Source organism: Pleurodeles waltl, chromosome 11 (genome assembly GCF_031143425.1).
Source record: "Pleurodeles waltl isolate 20211129_DDA chromosome 11, aPleWal1.hap1.20221129, whole genome shotgun sequence".
NCBI lineage: Eukaryota > Metazoa > Chordata > Amphibia > Caudata > Salamandridae > Pleurodeles > Pleurodeles waltl.
This window is the reverse complement of record NC_090450.1, coordinates 389576204-389596737: the sequence shown is the minus strand read 5'-3', so window position 1 is coordinate 389596737 and position 20534 is coordinate 389576204. Positions and strand designations below refer to the sequence as shown.

At 44.8% G+C, this 20534-nt stretch overlaps 1 protein-coding gene across 3 annotated transcripts in view; it reads left to right on the top strand.

Annotated features, from left to right (window-relative positions):
* Positions 1–20534, top strand: part of FAM168B (family with sequence similarity 168 member B) — a 257323-nt gene that overhangs the window by 4317 nt on the left and 232472 nt on the right. For all 3 annotated transcript variants that reach the window (XM_069213721.1, XM_069213720.1, XM_069213722.1), the window contains exon 2: positions 10757–10840. In XM_069213721.1, coding sequence (XP_069069822.1) covers positions 10771–10840 — 70 coding nt within the window. In that variant the 5' untranslated portion in view covers positions 10757–10770. The remainder of the gene's footprint in view (positions 1–10756; positions 10841–20534) is intronic.

The window sequence follows — 20534 nt, the reverse complement described above, 5'->3', positions numbered from 1 at the left end:
ATTGAGCAGCATGGCTGAAAGCTTTTTTTTTTTTAATTTTATTTTAAGTTCTGCCGATGTTTGAGGCTCCTCGCACTTAGGCTGTCTTGTCACTTATTTATTTGTCTACAAAAGGTATCTGGGCCAAATATGTGTCCTTCACCCATGCCCCTCCCCAAAGAGACATGTTGTGGATTCTAAAGTTACCTGGAACCTGTGGATTCCCCATGAGGAAACCCAGAGTTTAGCCACAATGTAGCCAATGGTTGGTGTGACTAACATGAAACCACTATAATTTTTTTGAATACCTTGCATATCTCAAACTTTGGCTAAAATCACATATTCCTCACACTTATTTGATGGAAAGTTCTGTAATATGCAGGATTCCACAATGTTCTACCAACCAGCGGTTCTCCAATTATCCTAATGCAGATTGTGTCCCACTTCTGCTTGCTATAACTCATGGCTGGAACCGACAAAAACTGTGACAATATGAACTCATTGGGCTCTTCTCTGATACCCGGTGTTGGAAGCTGGCTCTGTATATACTACTTCAAAATGAGATATAGTGTGCACAGAGTCCAGAGGTTTCCCAAGAGGCTTGACAGAGGCAATAATAGATGATACTAATGCTCTATTTCTTGTATTGTGGTCGAGCAGTTTGGCTTATCAGAGGGTAGTGTTAAGCATGTGTTGTACACACAGGCAATAAATGAGAACACACACTCAATGACTTAACTCCAGGCCAATAGGTTTTTATATAGAAAAATATATTTTCTTAATTTATTTTAGAACCACAAGATTCAGATTGCAGGTAAGTACATTAAATGTGAGGTATTTTGCATAGGTAAAAATAGGACTTTGAAGTAAAACAGTAATGTACACAGCTTAGCATATAATGGCAATAAGCTATTTTAAATTTGGAGACAGTGCAAAATTCAACAGTTCCTGGGGGCGAGGTAAGTAAAGCACTTACAAGTTCAGTCTCCGAGGCTTAGGTAGTCCACCGTTGGGGGTTCAAGTGAACCCCAAACGCCCAGCACCAGCAACACAGGGCCAGTCGGGTGCAGAGGTCAAAGAGGGGCCCAAATAACATAGGCGCCTAGGGGTGCTCTGGTTCCAGTCTGGTAGCAGGTAAATACCTGCGTCCTCAGGGAGTAGACCAGGGGGATTTTGTGGAGCCCTGGGGGGGGGGGGGGGGGGGGGGGGGGATGGTTCCAGACAGGCACACAAAGTAAACCCTCAGTGGCACAGGGTGGCTGGGTGCAGTGTGCAAAGAAGGTGTCGGGTTTTACATTGAAATTAATGGCGGGACCCGGGGGTCACTCTGGCGATACAGGGGGACTTCTCAGGCCAGCCACCGACTGGACAAAGATGAGGGCCGCCTGCTGGTCACTCCTGCTCCGGTAGTTGGTTTCTTTCTGGCTTGGGGCTGCGGGTGCAGTGCTTCTTCCAGGTGTTGGGTTCCTTGTTACCGGGCAGTCGCGGTCAGGGGGAGCCTCTGCATTCTCTCTGCAGGCGTTGCCGTTGGGGTGCAGGAGGTCGTCTCAGGGGGGACACGCTGTGGAAGTCACCTGGGGGTCCTCGCTGCAGTGTTGGTTTCTCTGGACACGGGCCGGGGGCGTCGGGTGCAGAGTGTTGGGGACTCGCGCTTCAAGAGTAAGGTGAGAGTCCCTTTAAAGATGGTTTCTTCTTGTTGCTTTGGATAGAGCCGCTGTCCATGGGAGTTTCTTGGTCCTTTGGGTTTGCAGGGCAGTCTGAGTCGGCAGAGGTCGCTGGTCCAGCTGGATGCGTCGCTGTTGCATGTTCTTTGACTCTGAAGGCAGGCCGGTAGGGCCGGGGCCAAGTTAGTTGTTGTCTCCGTCGTCTCTGCGGGGCTTTCAGGTCAGTGGTCCTTCTTCACTTTTTCAGGTCATCAGGAATCTGAAATCCTGGGTTCAGGGGTGCCCCTAAATACTGAATTTAGGGGTGTGTTTGGGGCTGGAGGGCAGTAGCCAATGGCTACTGTCCCTGAGGGTGGCTACACCCTCCTTGAGCCTCCTCCGTTTGGGGAGGGGAGCACATCCCTATTCCTATTGGCTAAATCCTCTAAAACAAGATGGAGGATTTTCCAAGGAGGGGGGTCACTTCAGCTCTGGTCACCTAGGGGTGGACCTGGCTGAGGGTGTGACTCCTCCTTGTTTTTCTCATTATCTCCCCGGACTTGCCGCCAAAAGTGGGGGCTGTGTCTTTTTGGTGGGGGGGTGGGGGGCGGAGCGGGGGGGAAACATCTCCACTAGCTGGAGTGCCCTGGGGCATTGTAACATGAAGCCTGAGACTTTGAGGCGCACTGCTAGGTGTTACAGTTTCTGCAGGGGGGATATGAAGCACCTCCACCCAGTGTAGGCTTTGTTTCTGGCCTCAAGTAGCACAAAGGCTCTCACCCCTGGGGGTCAGGAACTTGTGTCTCAGTGGCAAGCTGGCACAGACCAGTCAGTCCTGCACTGAAGGATTGGGCAAAATACAGGGGGCATATCTAAGATGCCCTCTGTGTGCATGTATTAATAAATCCAACACTGATATCAGTGTGGGTTTATTATTCTGAGAAGTTTGGTACCAAACTTCCAGTGTTAATTGTAGCCATTATGGAACTGTGGAGTTAGATTTGACAAACTCCCAGACCATATACTTAATATGGCCACACTGTACTTACAGTGTCTAAGAAGGGACATAGACACTGTAGGGGCATATTGTTCCTACGGCTATGCCCTCACCTGTGGTATAGTGCACCCTACCTTAGGGCTTTAAGGCCTGCTAGAGGGGTGGCTTACCTATGCCACAGGGTGCATTTTGTGTGCATAGCATACTGAGGGGGATGCCATGCCGACTTTGCCTTTTTCTCCCCACCAACACACACAATCTGGCAGAGTGCATGTGTTAGGTGAGGGATCCCTCAAGGTGGCACAACCCATGCTGAAGCCCTTGGGGACATTCCCTGGTCACAGGGCCCTTGGTACCACAGGTACCTTTCACAAGGGAGTTATCTGTGTACCAGGGGTGTGCCAATGGTGGAAACAATGGTACATTTTTAGTGAAAGAACACTGGTGCTGGGGCCTGCTTAGCAGGGTCCCAGCACACTCTGTCAAGTCAGCATCAATATCAGGCAAAAAGTAGGGGGGTTAGCTGCAACAAGGAGCCATTGTCCTACAAGGTGTAGCTAAGAGGAAACTGAGAAACTGTGGTCTTGGTTTTAAATATCTCTTTTAGAATCTGTATCTTACAAGGAAGTAACAAGAGTGTCAAACAAGATACAATGACTGGGTGATATCCCCTCGTTTTGGGGACCTATCTGTCCATTTAGGGAATAATTATCCTGACTAGGGGGGCTGCCCACTGTTGTAATGTACATCTTAATGCTTAAGAATTCCAAAATGTTTAGCCTAGTGTCACAACGAAAAAGAAAACATTTAGTATATTTCAAATTGTCAAGGCCTCTTGGAAGATAAACATCAGATGACTGTCTCATCTCATGGTCCAGTTAAAGAGTTGCTTTTATGGTTGATTCAGAGTCATGACACTCTGGAGGGAAGCCATTTGTAAGGGGACATTGTATCTCGGCAGGGATGGTTATTTATTTGAGAGTTTAATTTTTATTTGCATGTCATAGTGCACAACTCCTTGGGCAATTTTGGGTTTGCCACTGTTGTTGTTGAGGCTTGGTGTTGCGACTCTTAGATTTCAGATGATTTTAGCCCTAATGCCTCAAGCTTTCTCTATGTTTTTAACAACATGTTGCTTCCCTTAATTGCACATATTAACCCCCTCCCACCCCCAAGTCTGCTTTAGCTAACACTTTGCTTATACGTTGTATACGTAACTTAATACGCTGTGAAGCGTTTTCTCCATCGTCTAATTTGGACATTCTAGAAATGTGTTGCTGTTCTAAAGAAGCCATTTTGAGAGAATCTTACAGTATGTCCAGTGCAGTGATTTTTTTTTGCAGACATCGAATATTAGCAACTGACGGACCTTTCTTTAAGGAACCTGTTAAGTTCTACGATATATTATGTTGCCCATGGGAGACTTAGGGAATTTTGTTGGTGGCCATGAGAACTTGGTGCTTTCTGACTTATTGACTTTAGTATTTCCCTTTGACTTGGTAGCCTGCATTTAGTATGATGGGTTGTCCGGATGAAAGGTTTTGCTTCAGTTTGGGGCGTGTCAGTATGTACTTTGGACTGTTATGTCTGTGGAATTGATTTGTTGTGAATGAGACACTGTAAGGAAATGCCTCCTTGTCATTGTTGCCCCCTGAGTTTTTGCCTTTGCTGATGCTATGTTTACAATTGAAAGTGTGCTGAGGCCTGCTAACCAGGCCCCAGCACCAGTGTTCTTTCCCTAACCTGTACTTTTGTATCCACAATTGGCAGACCCTGGCATCCAGATAAGTCCCTTGTAACTGGTACTTCTAGTACCAAGGGCCCTGATGCCAAGGAAGGTCTCTAAGGGCTGCAGCATGTCTTATGCCACCCTGGAGACCTCTCACTCAGCACAGACACACTGCTTGCCAGCTTGTGTGTGCTAGTGAGAACAAAACGAGTAAGTCGACATGGCACTCCCCTCAGGGTGCCATGCCAGCCTCTCACTGCCTATGCAAGTATAGGTCAGTCACCCCTCTAGCAGGCCTTACAGCCCTAAGGCAGGGTGCACTATACCATAGGTGAGGGTACCAGTGCATGAGCATGGTACCCCTACAGTGTCTAAACAAAACCTTAGACATTGTAAGTGCAGGGTAGCCATAAGAGTATATGGTCTGGGAGTTTGTCAAACACGAACTCCACAGCACCATAATGGCTACACTGAAAACTGGGAAGTTTGGTATTAAACTTCTCAGCACAATAAATGCACACTGATGCCAGTGTACATTTTATTGCAAAATACACCCCAGAGGGCACTTTAGAGGTGCCCCCTGAAACTTAACCGACTGTCTGTGTAGGCTGACTAGTTCCAGCAGCCTGCCACACTAGAGACATGTTGCTGGCCCCATGGGGAGAGTGCCTTTGTCACTCTGAGGCCAGTAACAAAGCCTGCACTGGGTGGAGATGCTAACACCTCCCCCAGGCAGGAGCTGTAACACCTGGCGGTGAGCCTCAAAGGCTCACCCCTTTGTCACAGCCCAGCAGGGCACTCCAGCTTAGTGGAGTTGCCCGCCCCCTCCGGCCACGGCCCCCACTTTTGGCGGCAAGGTTGGAGGGAACAAAGAAAGCAACAAGGAGGAGTCACTGGCCAGTCAGGACAGCCCCTAAGGTGTCCTGAGCTGAGGTGACTCTAACTTTTAGAAATCCTCCATCTTGCAGATGGAGGATTCCCCCAATAGGGTTAGGATTGTGACCCCCTCCCCTTGGGAGGAGGCACAAAGAGGGTGTACCCACCCTCAGGGCTAGTAGCCATTGGCTACTAACCCCCCAGACCTAAACACGCCCTTAAATTTAGTATTTAAGGGCTACCCTGAACCCTAGAAAATTAGATTCCTGCAACAACAAGAAGAAGGACTGCCTAGCTGAAAACCCCTGCAGAGGAAGACCAGAAGACAACAACTGCCTTGGCTCCAGAAACTCACCAGCCTGTCTCCTGCCTTCCAAAGAACTCTGCTCCAGCGACGCCTTCCAAAGGGACCAGCGACCTCTGAATCCTCTGAGGACTGCCCTGCTTCGACGACGACAAGAAACTCCCGAGGACAGCGGATCTGCTCCAAAAAGACTGCAACTTTGTTTCAAGAAGCAGCTTTAAAGAACCCTGCAACTCCCCGCAAGAAGCGTGAGACTTGCAACACTGCACCCGGCGACCCCGACTCGGCTGGTGGAGAACCAACACCTCAGGGAGGACCCCCGGACTACTCTACGACTGTGAGTACCAAAACCTGTCCCCCCTGAGCCCCCACAGCGCCGCCTGCAGAGGGAATCCCGAGGCTTCCCCTGACCGCGACTCTCTGAAACCTAAGTCCCGACGCCTGGAAAAGACCCTGCACCCGCAGCCCCCAGGACCTGAAGGACCGGACTTTCACTGCAGAAGTGACCCCCAGGAGTCCCTCTCCCTTGCCCAAGTGGAGGTTTCCCAGAGGAAGCCCCCCCTTGCCTGCCTGCAGCGCTGAAGAGATCCCTTGATCTCTCATTGACTTACATTGCGAACCCGACGCTTGTTCTAACACTGCACCCGGCCGCCCCCGCGCCGCTGAGGGTGAAATTTCTGTGTGGGCTTGTGTCCCCCCCCCCCCCCCGGTGCCCTACAAAACCCCCCTGGTCTGCCCTCCGAAGACGCGGGTACTTACCTGCTGGCAGACTGGAACCGGGGCACCCCCTTCTCTCCATTGAAGCCTATGCGTTTTGGGCACCACTTTGAACTCTGCACCTGACCGGCCCTGAGCTGCTGGTGTGGTGACTTTGGGGTTGCTCTGAACCCCCAACGGTGGGCTACCTTGGACCAAGAACTGAACCCTGTAAGTGTCTTACTTACCTGGTAAAACTAACAAAAACTTACCTCCCCCAGGAACTGTGAAAATTGCACTGTGTCCACTTTTAAAATAGCTATTTGTGAATAACTTGAAAAGTATACATGCAATTGAAATGATTCAAAGTTCCTAATGTACTTACCTGCAATACCTTTCAAACAAGATATTACATGTTAAATTTGAACCTGTGGTTCTTAAAATAAACTAAGAAAAGATATTTTTCTATACAAAACCTATTGGCTGTATTTGTCTCTGAGTGTGTGTACCTCATTTATTGTCTATGTGTATGTACAACAAATGCTTAACACTACTCCTTGGATAAGCCTACTGCTCGACCACACTACCACAAAATAGAGCATTAGTATTATCTATTTTTACCACTATTTTACCTCTAAGGGGAACCCTTGGACTCTGTGCATGCTATTCCTTACTTTGAAATAGCACATACAGAGCCAACTTCCTACAGACACCCTTTTGGTATGGCGTTCAAGATCGTACTAGTACAATCTGTGTTTTTATGGTTCTGATGACCGTTGGCAAAGTATTGAAGTAGGTGTGAAGTGAAGCATAGCTTTATGCTTGTGAGGTATCATGGAAGGGACATGGTACTGACTCGCTTTCCAGTTTGGACCAGCCTCTCCTCCCTCCCTGACTCATGGCTAGGGCTTCTCTCCCTTTTGCTTGTTTGCCCTCCCGCCTGCGCATGTGCTCTTCCTGTCACGTGTGTTTTTTCTCTCTCTCTCACCCCCCTCACGCTTGCTCTCTCCTCCCTCGCTCACTCTTTCCCCTGTTGTCTTGTCAGCTAGTTGGTTCTTGACCTGTACCTTTCTGATCCCCATCATGAGGAATTCTTTGACTGCGTCCAAGAGGTCCTATACATGTCTTTGGCAGCAGGCCCTGTGAGCGGTGACACTCTTGGAACTTTCTACTGACCACACTTAAGAGCGGTCCCTTTGTCCTCGGCATCTTGATAGAGGTGTGGTCAGTCTAGTTCAACTTGTCAGGCTCCGGCTTGCATCTAGTCTCTTCTGCAAGATTTCACCCGCCATCTTGAAACGTCCAATATTGTGGGAAGAGGATGAAGTAACCCAAGTATTTTGCTTCCTAGAGTGTTTTGAACATCTAATGTTCAGCTTTCATAGTTGGATGTGAAGAGAATATATTATTGGTCAGGTGCGTACTCTGAACCGTGTGGGTGGTAGGGGGCAGCGTGTAGCCAGTTAAGGGGACGCCCCTGCTGGAGTTCAGGGAAGATGCAGCATGTCAAGTCTCCGCCATAGTCATCTCAGTCTTAGTCCTTCTTTGATTTTACATCTTGCCACAATGTGGCTTACTATAAGTTAAGCAAACCATTCAAATTCACAACTGCCAAAACTTTTAGCAGTGTTACCAATACAGCAGCTGGTGCTTCCAGCCGTCCAACCTTTGTAAGAAGTTTGTGTCTCTTGCTTTCAAAATAATTTCCAGCTGTTTGGCAGCTACTTGATATTCAGTCATTTTCTTGTGGAACATAGTGAGAAGTGCTCATACACACTGTGCCACATTGCTTAAATAATACAATAACTCTTTTTTTCCATCAGACCTAAATTATGTCAATCATTTTACCATGAGTAAGCGGTGTTTGACTTAATCTAAAAACTCCACTTTAATTTATGTGGGTGTTGAAGAAGAGTTTCCAGGATCTTAAAAAAAAAAAAAAAAAAAAAAGATGAAATAGCTGACTCCCGGCTAGGAAAATGTAGTAAAGCAACAAAATCAATTTAATTTTTGTGTTGAGTTTACAACAGTGTAGAAACCACTGATTAGTCTGCACAGCTGTATAAAATTACTCGTGAACAATAAACAAATAGCGAGTACATAGAGAAATATAAGGTTCTTAACATGCATGTAAACTGCTCTTGACCCACAGAAGCAATATTAAGCAATTCTAAGACGTTGAAATTAACCTTTTCCTGCTGTCTGTTGTCCAATTAAAGAAGCAGTTTGTGTTGCCACTTTAAGATGGCAGCAGACTCATGTTGGTCAATTCTGAGATCCGCATCTCTGATCAAGCATAAAAATTCTTCGTGGAAGGTTGCAACAGACAAAGAAGAATTTCAGCGACTAAACCCACACTCATTGGAGAACAGACAGTATACCTCTGCGAACACAGTGGTAGAACCCTTGTCAGTTTTGGACTGTGAGCTGTATCTTTTATGCACTTTGAAGCTCAAGAGAAATGTTACTCCGGTGCCCAGCAGTCCATAAAGCATGTCGGTCCAACACATAGCTGAGCATTCAGGAAAATACTAAAGATGCTAGCTTGTGTGGGTAGATCCTTGCTTTGAAACAACCCAGTAGAGCACAAGACAAACAAAGATACTGCGAAATAGCTGCACGTGTTATGAAAAATATAAGTGTTCAAGAGGAGAGCTTGGATCAGTGTGGGCACACCTTATGTGAGCTTTGATGCTACTAGCAAACGAGATAAATACTTAAACACATAACTAACAGTTAAGTTGACCATGTCCTGCTGTTATCCTTAACCTCAGACAAGCTCTCATTGCCACTTTTTAAGAGCAGATTTGCAGTCTGAACAAAAGCGAAAGTACTTTATTAGGACACATCAACATTCTGTCTCTATCAAAGCCTGACTGCATCAACTGAAACACACTAAAACATTCTCTCCTATCACGATTTTCTTATCGGCGTGTTCCATAAACCTGGATAACAGAGGAGGTTTGATAGAGAGTCTCTACTTTGCATCAAACCATGTAACCGCCATTGCACGCTGAGGTATTCTTCTCATTTTGTCTTGAATTGCATGTCACTTCCAAACAGGTGATTTTTCTGGTACTGAAGAGTGTAATAAATCGTGGTGCCTTAGCTGGTTAAAGCCTGTTGTGCATCTGATAGAGCAAAATATTAGTTCTTAAACTTATAATTAGATTTCCATTCTAGGATAGTTGCAACATATCACTTCACCATAGTTTTTGTCTTCGGGGTACTTTGAGTAGAACATCTCTTTTGACCTCCAACCCAGAATAACGTTCTCAAGGTTGTCTGAAACCGATTTTAAATCCATGTGGTTATTTTATTAGCTACTTCTATTGAAAAACCACACTAAAGGTTTTCCCTGAATCAAACACTTAATCATTTCAATTGTACCTTCTTTTACCTAGCTGTTTTTATTTTTTATGTATTTATTTTTTTAAGGGTCGAGCCTGCGAGTGCATGTGGCCCAATAAGAATAAAATATTCAACACGCTGAGTGTTGCTGTAGTGTGAAAGTAACATGTTTTATTAGTATTTTACTATTTCTTAGGACCTTTTGTCTTTTTTGTTACCACAAGCTGCTAAATGCCTAATTTAGTACTCGGCAGACAGGTTACTCTGTCACTATAGTGACTGATATCCTGTCCGCAGAAATCTAAATCTCATCCCATCCTATCCTAAAGGCAGGCCGGTTGTCCATCACAGTTGTGACAGAGTAACCCAACAGCCGAGTAATAAATCGGGCGCTTAGTTTTTCCTAGATGGCTGTAGAGTCCTTTTTAGCTTTACTCAAACAGACAGTTTTTTTGTCAAATGTATATTCTTTTAAAAGAGTTTGAAGATCAAAATACTCATTTACAGCTGTAACAAATTCCACCAGCATTTGACACGGGGTGTCTATTAATAAAAGGGAGTTTTTTTTTTCTTCTTTTTTCTATGCCAATTATATTAAAGCCCAGATTTTTTCCTCAGCTGGTGACTGATTATCAGGCTTGTCTGTCATACTTGATTTTATAAGAATATTAATGAAGTTGTCCTTTTTTATGTTTGATTGTTATATGTGGCTAGCTTGTGCAATGGGCAGGATGAACTTCAAGTACTATTAAGTGTTTGAATTCTAATAAACTATTCATGCTGGAAATATGGGGTTTACCTGTAATGCCTCATATTTCCTGATATTTTCCCTGTAGCATTGATGTTTCTCATGAGTGTTTATTCTTTTTACTAGAGCAATTAAATTACTTTTCAGACTGACACGCTATTGTCTAACATCCATATGTGCTGCATTCTTCAAAAAATAGTAGACCTTGGTAGATAGGTACCCCTTGTATCCTCAGCTCCTGGTGTTACCTCTTTAAAATCCACGTTTATGGAATTATTTAATGACTTGCATTCAGTGGCAGTTTTAACTGTTTTTCTAGCCTCTTTTGGTGTAAATACATTTAACTTTTACAGAATTGGATCATGCTTTCTTTGTGTTCTTCTTCTGGTGACTATTTGCCCTAAATACGAATTTTCTTCTTTATTTATTCTAGAGTTGTTTATAATTATGAATCCTGTTTATAGCCCTGGGTCTTCAGGAGTTCCTTATGCCAGTGCCAAAGGACTTGGCTATCCCGGTGAGAAATTTGACTATGCTTTACTGTATTTTTGTGCAAATGTGGCTTGGATGGGTTAATCCTTTCCTTTCCTTGCCGAAATCTATGTTTCGGCTGGTGACAGAATGCCCACATATGAATTAATAAACTGTGATTGAGGTTCATGTCTCGAGTGAGTGATGGGAAGGAGAGAGACCTGACATGAAGACCCAGGTGGTTGCTCAGAAAATGCCCTGGAGGTGCTTCTAGGCCTTTTTAATTACTGCTGTCTTCTAGCTCACTCTGTGGAGGTCATTCACAGTGAATGTAACTCTGATTGGTGGCAAGTGCACAAAGACTCTGAGTATTCCAGACGAGGAGTGTTCCTTTAGTGGGAGATGAAATCCTAACGAAGAAACACACATCTGGGTGGACGGTGGGACTTCAGCCAGGGAGGAGTAAAAGCTGTCTGTGATCTGGGATGAAGCATACACACTGAATATTTTCTTAATGGGGTTGGGTTGTTGCATAACATAGGGATAACTCTGGTATCCATAGGGACCTTTGTAAATTAACGATGTTTTTCAAGAAAAAGCAGTCTCTATTATATAATAGTTAACCAACAGCTCATGAATATAAAAAAATATCTATTCCAAAAACAATGTTTTGGTAAGGGAAAAAAAAAAAAGTATTTTCTAGTGCATATGTGACAGTGTGGTGCAAAAATGTGCTCCAGTAAAACTAATACACAGTGAGCATATCTCAATTTACACGCCTGTGTGTGTATATCTATATCTGTTTATTAAAACATGTGTGTTTAGTTAGTCAACAGCATTTTGATTTGCGTACATAAAGGTATTATCATCGCGACGTGAATCAGTCTGCCCGAGGCAGTGAAGAGTAAAGGTCCTCGTTGCCAGATTACCTGCATTTCACAACCGGATGGATTTGGTGACTGATCAATCTTTGGTGCATGATCCTTGATCTCAGGCTTCTGCCAAGCTGCAGTTTGCTTGCTCCCCCTGAGTAGTAGTGATATTTTGGACAGATTTCTGTCTCGGGCGGCTGATAGCACAGTTGTTTCTAAATGGGAAACACACAATGTCCTTCATTTTGTAGCTCATTGGCCTGCGGTCTCACACTCCGAAACATCCCCGCGAGATGAAACATCATTGATGCAAACGCTTAGTGCACTTGGTGTCAAAGCAGTCTGGTAAGAAGTTACTTGACATCAGCCTTCATGGTCTTTGTTGTCATCCTGCTCAATGGTGCACTCACACTAGAAGTCTGAGGGGTTCCTTTAGACCTCTAGTTTCCTTTAAACTGGCAGGTGATTTCTGGCAATTGCTTTTGACAGCACAGCAGGATCATTTTGATCAGAAATTAATGTTGAGTGGCCCGCCGTGCCATACAACGTGCCCAGGATTCTTGTACAACAGATACACTTTCGAAGCAGAGGTTCAGTTTTTGCAGAACAAAAAATATCCATGTAATTCTGGGATTTTCAGGGAAATTTTTTATTCTGGCGTGCTCCAAATTCATGTAAGCCCACTTGATGTGCTCCTTGTGTGACAATAACAAAATAACAATAACAAATTAGGTAACTCCTACCCCTGCCTCGGGAAACTGTATAAAAGGCATGTTGATTCAGAAGAGTTACCTAGCATTCCAGTTTCAAAGACGAACACCGTTTCCTCCGCATGCAGCACAATGTTGCAGAATCTGTCACAGGGCTCTGAGAGAGTCTAGATGCCTTTTAGTCTTCTCACATGTATTAAATCATGCAGGCAGTTCAATAAGTGATTTATCACGGAACTCAATTTCTTCCTGAATGTGTTGTCTCATCAATTATGTAGTTAATGGAAAGATTTTTACACAATTTGATGTTGGCTCCATGCAACATACAAGAAAACCAGTGCCCAGTTGGCTGTAGGTGTATCCTTCATAGTTGAATTTCTCAAACCCAGTATTTGTACAGCCAGTTATGTGGCACCATATTACTTAGGGTGATATTAATTTGTGCTAAAAGTCCCTTCTTGAAGAGCTTCAGACTTGGGTAAACCCAAAAGATCTGTGATTCATCACCCTCAATGTCCATTTCAAAATGTTAGGTGAGGAATCTTTATTTGCTAGACATGATTTTATGTTGTTTCTCTGTTAGATGCATCTCAGCATCTTGGATATGTCATCGCCTAATTGTGCCTGTTTGGCGATTGATGCCTAATGTTCTCCTTCTTCATGTTATATATTACCAAACACAGGAGGGTATGGTTTAGTTAATTATGTAGTAAAGGCCTAGAGGTGTGCTTTTGAGACCCAGAACTATTTTACAGATCTTTTTTTGATGCAGTAAAATCATAGCACCAGCTTAAAGAATCATGAATGGACCCCAGACCTATGGGAGTTGTAGAGGGTCGCTGGGACTGTAAGAAAACAGTCAGGGTGTCCAAGATACCCCACATAGTTGGGGTATCTTGGACACCCTGACTGTTTTCTTACAGTCCCAGTGACCATCTACAAGCTCCCATAGGTCTGGGGTCCATTCATGATTCGCATTCCACTTTTGCAGTATATGGTTTGTGTTGCCCCTAGATCTGTGTTCACCTATTGCATCCTATTGTGATTCTATATTGTTTGCACTACTTTTCTTACTGTTACTTACCTGTTTTGGGTTTGTGTACATATAACTTGTGTATATTACTTACCTCCTAAGTGAGGGTATTCTCTGAGATACTTTTGGTATAGTGTCACTAAAATAAAGTACCTTTCTTTTTAGTAACTGAGTATTGTGTTATCTTATGATATTGTGCTGTATGATATAATTGGTATAGTAGGAGCTTTGCATGTCTCCTAGTTCACCCTAAGCTGCTTTGCCATAGCTACCTTCTATCAGCCTAAGCTGCTAGAAACACCTCTATTCTACTAATAAGGGATAACTGGACCTGGCACAGGGTGTAAGTACCACAAGGTACCCACTATAAGCCAGGCCAGCCTCCTACATTCAATAGCCTGGATGTATGATAAACTGCCTCTGCATTTCTTGTGTAGAGGCCAGAATCTGGGTGTACACTTATCATACATGTTGAGTAGTATAATCTGTCAGTTTGAAGTCCATTCATTTATTGCTGTCCTTGGATACAAGAGTAACATCTCCTTCATCTCTCGAGTGTCTGATCATGCCCGATTGTTGAAATCATTTTGTAGACAGTGGCTGTGTATTGAGCCAGACTGCGTCCAAGTGCCTTAAAAAAAAGCCCTGTGAAGTAGTTTGCTGCTGTTGGTTTATTAATTTTCAGATCCTTTATAGAGCCCTCCTAGCTACTCCAAGTCCTACAACGTCTGTCTATGCATTACTAGGTGCTTAGGTAAGTAAGCTCAACATCTTCCTTTGATTAAGTCTTGGATTATAATTTAACAGACTGCAGTTCCATGTTGTGTGAGAAATGTTTTTATTAGGTGTGTGCCTCCAGATGGGACCGTTTAGATCAACCCATTTTAATGAACAATGCCTACTCCCACTGTGTGAGAGGTGATTATGATGGGTGAGTTATAATCTTGACAGGAATTTCACCATGAGTATGTTGGTTTCCTGCTCTATTATATATCCCCGGTGCACCCTTTCTGTTATTAGATGACATATCTGTTAGCAAGTTAGCATGAGATAATAGAGTCTGAGTCTGCTTTGTCCTGGGGAGTGAGAATTGCTGCACTGCTAGATGGAAGTTAAGCATTTATTTCGGGGTGAATGCCGCACTTGATCCACTTTGCCAGTGAGGGATACAGGAGGATTGTGACCTGAATTACTTAAGTGACTATCTGGCCTGGATTGGAGATTCTGGAGCAAACTGTAGGAGCCTTTAGACTGCTGAAGCCCCAAAGCCCTAGCCCCCTAAATAGAGGTGACCCAGCGGGAAGTCCTAGAAAAATCCCTAAACACAGAGGCAACTGAGATAAGTCTGATACAGTGACAGTAGGCAGTGGAGTGAGAGTCCAAAGACCTTCTCCCTGGAAGGTGCAGCATATAAAACTATCAGCGACAAGAAACTCGGCCATGGCTGGCAGTGATAAGCCCGCTGATGCCCAGGAGTACTCTGCTCAAACTGTATAAGAACACTTCCTCCTACTGGCATTCTGGGAAGTTAAAGAAGAAATGCAAACCTTTTATGTTGAGTTCGCAACACAAATTGAAAGACTGCAAAGAGCGAAGAGCCAAGTGAAATATTGGAAATGGTACTGGACAAGCTAATTTGACTGCTGTGAGCAGTTTCAGAGGCACATGCTGGCCCTCGAAGAGTAACGTGATATGTGAAGTCCTGGACAATTGCTCAAGCCTGAACAATATCCACATCTGGGGCTGTAGGATGCTGGCTCTGTATATACTATCTGAAAGTGAGAGATAGTGTGCACAGAGTCCAGGGGTTCCCCAAGAGGCTTGTCAGAGGCAATAATAGATAATACTAATGCTCTATTTGTGGTAGTGTGGTCGAGCAGTTAGGCTTATTAGAGAGTAGTGAGAGTAGAGTAAGCATTTGTTGTACACACACACACACACAGGCAATAAATGAGGACACACACTCAATGACTTAACTCCAGGCCAATAGGTTTTTATATAGAAAAATATTATTTTCTTAATTTATTTTAGAACCACAAGAGTCAAATTGCAGGTAAGTACATTAAATGTAAGGTAATTTGCATAGGTATAGATAGAACTTTGAATCAAAACAGAAATGTACACAGTTTGGCATAAGATGGCAATAAGCTTTTTTAAAAGTGGACACTGCAAACTTCAACAGTTCCTGGGGGAGGAAAGTACAGGTTAGTTTGTCAGGTAAGTAAAGCACTTACAAGTTCAGTCTCCTGGGCATAGGCAGCCCACCGTTGGGTGTTCAAGTCAATTCCAAACACCCAGCAACGCAGGGGCGGTCAGGTGCAGAGGTCAAAGAGGGGCCCAAATAACATGGACGCCTCTGGAGACCGGGAGTGCTCCGGTTCTAGTCTGCTGGCAGGTAAGTACCTACGTCTTGGGGGAGCAGACCAGGGAGTTTAGTAGAGCACTGGGGGGGTCCCATTAGGCACACAAAGCACACCCTCAGTGCGGGTATAGGGGCGGCCGGGTGCAGTTGGCAAACAAGGTGTTGGGTTTGAAATTGAAATCAGTGGAGGGTCCCGGGAGTCACTCAGACATTGCAGCCAGGGCACAGGAGGGGCTTCTCGGGCCAGCCACCGACTGGGCAAGGGTGAGGGTCGCCTGCTGGTCACTGCTGCACCAGTAGTTGATTCTTCACGGGCCTGGGGGCTGCAGGTGCAGTGCTTCTTCCAGGCGTGGGATTTCTTTGTACGGGGCAGTTGCGGTCAGGGAGGTCCTCGGGATTCCCTCTGTAGGGATTGTCGTGGGGCTGCAGGGAGGTCGGCTCAGGGTGGACATGTCATTGGAGTCGCTTGGGGGTCCTCTCTACGGTGTTGGTTTCGCTGGTCACGGGCGGGGGCGTCGGGTTCAGAGTGGTGGGAACTCGCGCTTCTGGAGTGAGGTGAGAGTCCCTTTAGAAGAGGTTTCGTCCTCTGTTTTTCTTTGGACAGGGCCGCTGTCCATGGGAGTTCTTGATCATCTGGGATGCAGGCAGTCCTCTGGAGGTTTTTCAGATGTAGCTGGACCTGCAGGACGCGTCGCTTTTCTTCTGCAGGTTCTTTGAAGCAGGAGACAGGCCAGTAGGGCTGGGGCCAAGTCAGTTGTTATCTCCTTTTCTTCTCTGCTGGGGTTTCTGCTAAGCAGTACTTCTTCTTGTGAGGTCATCAGGAATCTGAAATCCTAGGTTCAGGGTCGCTCCTAAATATTGAATTTAGGGGTGTGTTAGGGTCACAGTGCAGTAGCCAATGGCTACGCCCTCCTTGTACTCCCTCCCTTTCTGGGAGGGGAGCACATTCCTATCCCTATTGGGCTAAATCCTCCAAAACAAGATGGAGGATTTTCCAAGGAGGGGGTCACTTCAGCTCTGGTCACCTTAGGGGTGGACCTGGCTGAGGGGGTGACTCCTCGTTGTTTTTCTCATTATCTCCCCGGACTTGCCACCAAAAGTGGGGGCGGGTTTCCCCATCAGCTGGAGTGCCCTGGGGCATTGTAACATGAAGCCTGAGCCTTTGAGGTTCACTGCTAGGTGTTAAAGTTCCTGCAGTCGGAGGTGTGAAGCACCTTCACCCAGTGCAGGCTGTGTTTCTGTTTCTGGCCTCAGAGAGCACAAATGCTCTCACCCCAGGGGGTCAGAAACTCGTCTCAGTGGCAGGCTGGCACAGACCAGTCAGTCCTGCGCTGAAGGATTCGATAAAATCCACGGGGCATCTCTTAAATGCCCTCTGTGTGCATTCTTCAATAAATCCATCAGTGTGGGTTTATTATTCTGTGAAGTTTGATACCAAACTTCCCAGTATTCAGTGTAGCCATTATGGAACTGTGGAGTTCGTTTTGACAAATTCCCAGAGCATATGCTTAATATGGCCACACTGTACTTACAATGTCTAAGAATGGACATAGACACTGTAGCTCTTGGCGAGCGCACAGAGTGACCAAGTAAGATTGGGTAGAACACAAAAGATGGGCCCCTTCTCAAAAGCAATATTTGATCCCTGATGTGTTAACCGGGGTGCTCTTCTATGAAAAGAAATATGTTATACTATCTGATGCATGTCTAGGATGAGCAAATGCAGTTTTTTTCTTTCAGGTCCTTTCCTCCCCAGCAAACAAAAGCCATTCAGACCATTCCTGGACCATCTTTAGGGTGATTTTCTAGTGGGAAGGTAAACTTCTTTCACTTGCCTCCCTCAGCGAAGGCTGCAAATATCTGGGGCTTGAGACTGGTGAGGTGAGCTATTACTGACAAGGGATAAAAGGAGGAGGGTGGGTAGTGGTCACAAAAAGAAAAGTCACGGTGACATGAAGGAGACTGAGGTGAACATAGAAGTTGCTGCCGCATCTGCGGAAAACCACCAGGGAGGCTCATGGTGCGATCATGTCTAGTAGAGTTGTCCCTAGGGAAACTATCTTGAATAGTACCTATCTGTAAGTATGAGCCTCTCTGCAGCAGACTACCATGACACTTAGTATGGGCTCTGGGCCCGTATAGGGGGGTGGGGGTAGAGGTTGGGATTTAATATCTGTGATTTTGACAATCGGAGCCAATACCCTCTCCCTTACCGTAGATAACCTGCACTACTTTGGCCTAGAAGGGGGAGGCAGTGAGTTTAGGAGATGAGAAAGGTAAGTCATTCAAAATTGATTTAAAGTTGTAGATTACCTTGTAAATAAAGCTACCCCACCTAGGTTGTTATAAGGCTCAGAATTTTACAAGCCTGAGAGGTGAGAGATGGGGGGGGTAGGGGGGGTCCTGACTGCTCTGGCAGATGGCCACAAACCCTGGCCACTACGGGGATCCAACACCTCAAAAGTGTGTTCATTCCTCCCATGTTTTGAAGTCGCATAATTCGTTTTAGCTGACACTAGTAACTCACAACATTGGACGCCTCCACAAACCAACCAAACTCCTGGAAAAACTACAAGATATTGAAGCAGATATCTGCTTCCTGCAGCAGATTCACCTTCTCTAGACAAAGTGAGATTAATGCTGCTTGACCAATCTCTGGTATAATTAGTGGAAGTTTTGTCAATATAACCATGGGTAACGGCTCTGGGGAAAAAATAAACGAGCACCAGCATTTACAAAATCATGTTTTCAGTGTGAATATCATTCCTATGTACATTATCACACTGCTGTGGTTTTGAAGTTACTACATCCTAACACTCTTGATAGTTCCCAACTTATGTATCCAGTCATTATTTTTCACTTTTAACCCTTGAGCTAATCAATGGACTTGACTAGATACATGGTCTAGCAGTAGAGAGGTGGTTTACCTGATTCTAGTGCCCATCAAAAATTCCTAATTTAGAACACTCTTAACAAATAAATGTTTAATTTTTTATTTTTATTGATCTACTTTAATACAACACGCCTTTACCAGCATCTTTTACTACATATATACCTCTACCACGCATGCCTTTGTAACACAAGCTAAGTATGTGGGTAAGGTAAGTGAAACCCATTATATACATTTTAGGACTGATACTGCTGGTTTTTAGACTCAAAGTGTATTGAGGCGTGATAATCAGACCTCAGTGCCAGTGTACTAGCTCCTTTCAAATTATGGGTTGAATTGGCTCTACACAGTTGGCAAGTGCTTAGTAATAAGCCCCTAATATGTAGTACCCAGGGCAGGTAGGGCAGGCTTTCCGCCGAGGGCTGCAGCACTGATTATGCCACCTTGTGTGTGACAAAGTACAAAATGGCTCTCAGCCTGCCACTGCAGACTGGAAGGGCAGAGTTTACACTGGCAGTTCGACTTTGCCGTTGAAATCAATATCAAAGGCCACCCTTCCCTTAACAATATATGTAACTGTAGGAAAGTACCATCTTGCCTGGCATGTTACCCCCATTTTTCACTGTATATATGTTGTTTTAGTTGTATGTGTCACTGGGACCCTGCCAGCCAGGGCCCCAGTGCTCATAAGTGTGCCTGAATGTGTTACCTGTGTTATGACTAACTGTCTCACTGAGGCTCTGCTAATCAGAACCTCAGTGGTTATGCTCTCTCATTTCTTTCAAATTGTCACTAACAGGCTAGTGACCAATTTTACCAATTTACATTGGCATACTGGAACACCCTTATAATTCCCTAGTATATGGTACTGAGGTACACAGGGTATTGGGGTTCCAGGAGATCCCTATGGCAGGGGTGTGGAATTTATTAAAATATCTACTTGTCCAGGGGACAGGTTGCTTCTCAAATCTACTTGTCCTGTAAAAAGATCTACTTGTCCCTTTGGTGCCATGTGGTGTGGCGACAAATTATGGCAGCAATTAATAGCCTCTCTGATTATGCCAGGGCTACTACCATAGTAGGGCTTGAATACTTGGAGTTTCAATCCCTACTGTAGCAATTTCCTTATTTTGCCACCTTTCTGCAGATCTGCATACTGGGGCTGGAGGAAGCAGTAAGCAATAGTTCCAGGACTGGAATGCCTTTGAGTCTGCAAACCTACTAACCTGCATGTTTTAAAGATTTTTACCAGCTTCTCTCTGATATTTTCCCATAACGAGAAAGGTTGGACATTTACTCCTGACAATGGCAGAATTAGAACTTCTTCCAGGGTTGGGAAGAAAGTGGCTGGAGGGAAAATGAACTTGCAAATGCTCAATAGATTTTCACATGAGCAAATCTACACATCGTATTTACCCATGCTAAAATACAGTTCACAAATATTTTATAGGGGTACGACATATACCATGGGTGCACTTTTGTGACTTTCTTTAAGAATTTGGGGCCACAAGTAAGTAGGTTCAGATTTGTGACCTGCAAATTGCGAGTCGCAAATCCGAATGTAGGATGGTGTCCTTGACACCATCTGTGATTCGCAAGGGCTTCGCAAATGCCCACATCATGAATAATCATGAGGTGGGTCGCAATTTGCGACCCCCTCACGAATGGTTGCCTGCTGGAGACGACAGACCACCATGTCTGTGACTGCTTTTCAATAAAGCATTTTTTTTTGTTTTTTTTTTGTAAGGCAGCCCGTTTTCCTTAAAGGAAAACGAGATGCATAACAAAAACGAAAAATTAAACATTTTCGTTTCATTTTTTCAGAGCAGGCAGACCACTGCCTGCTCTGAAAAAATGTTTACAGTGACATTCA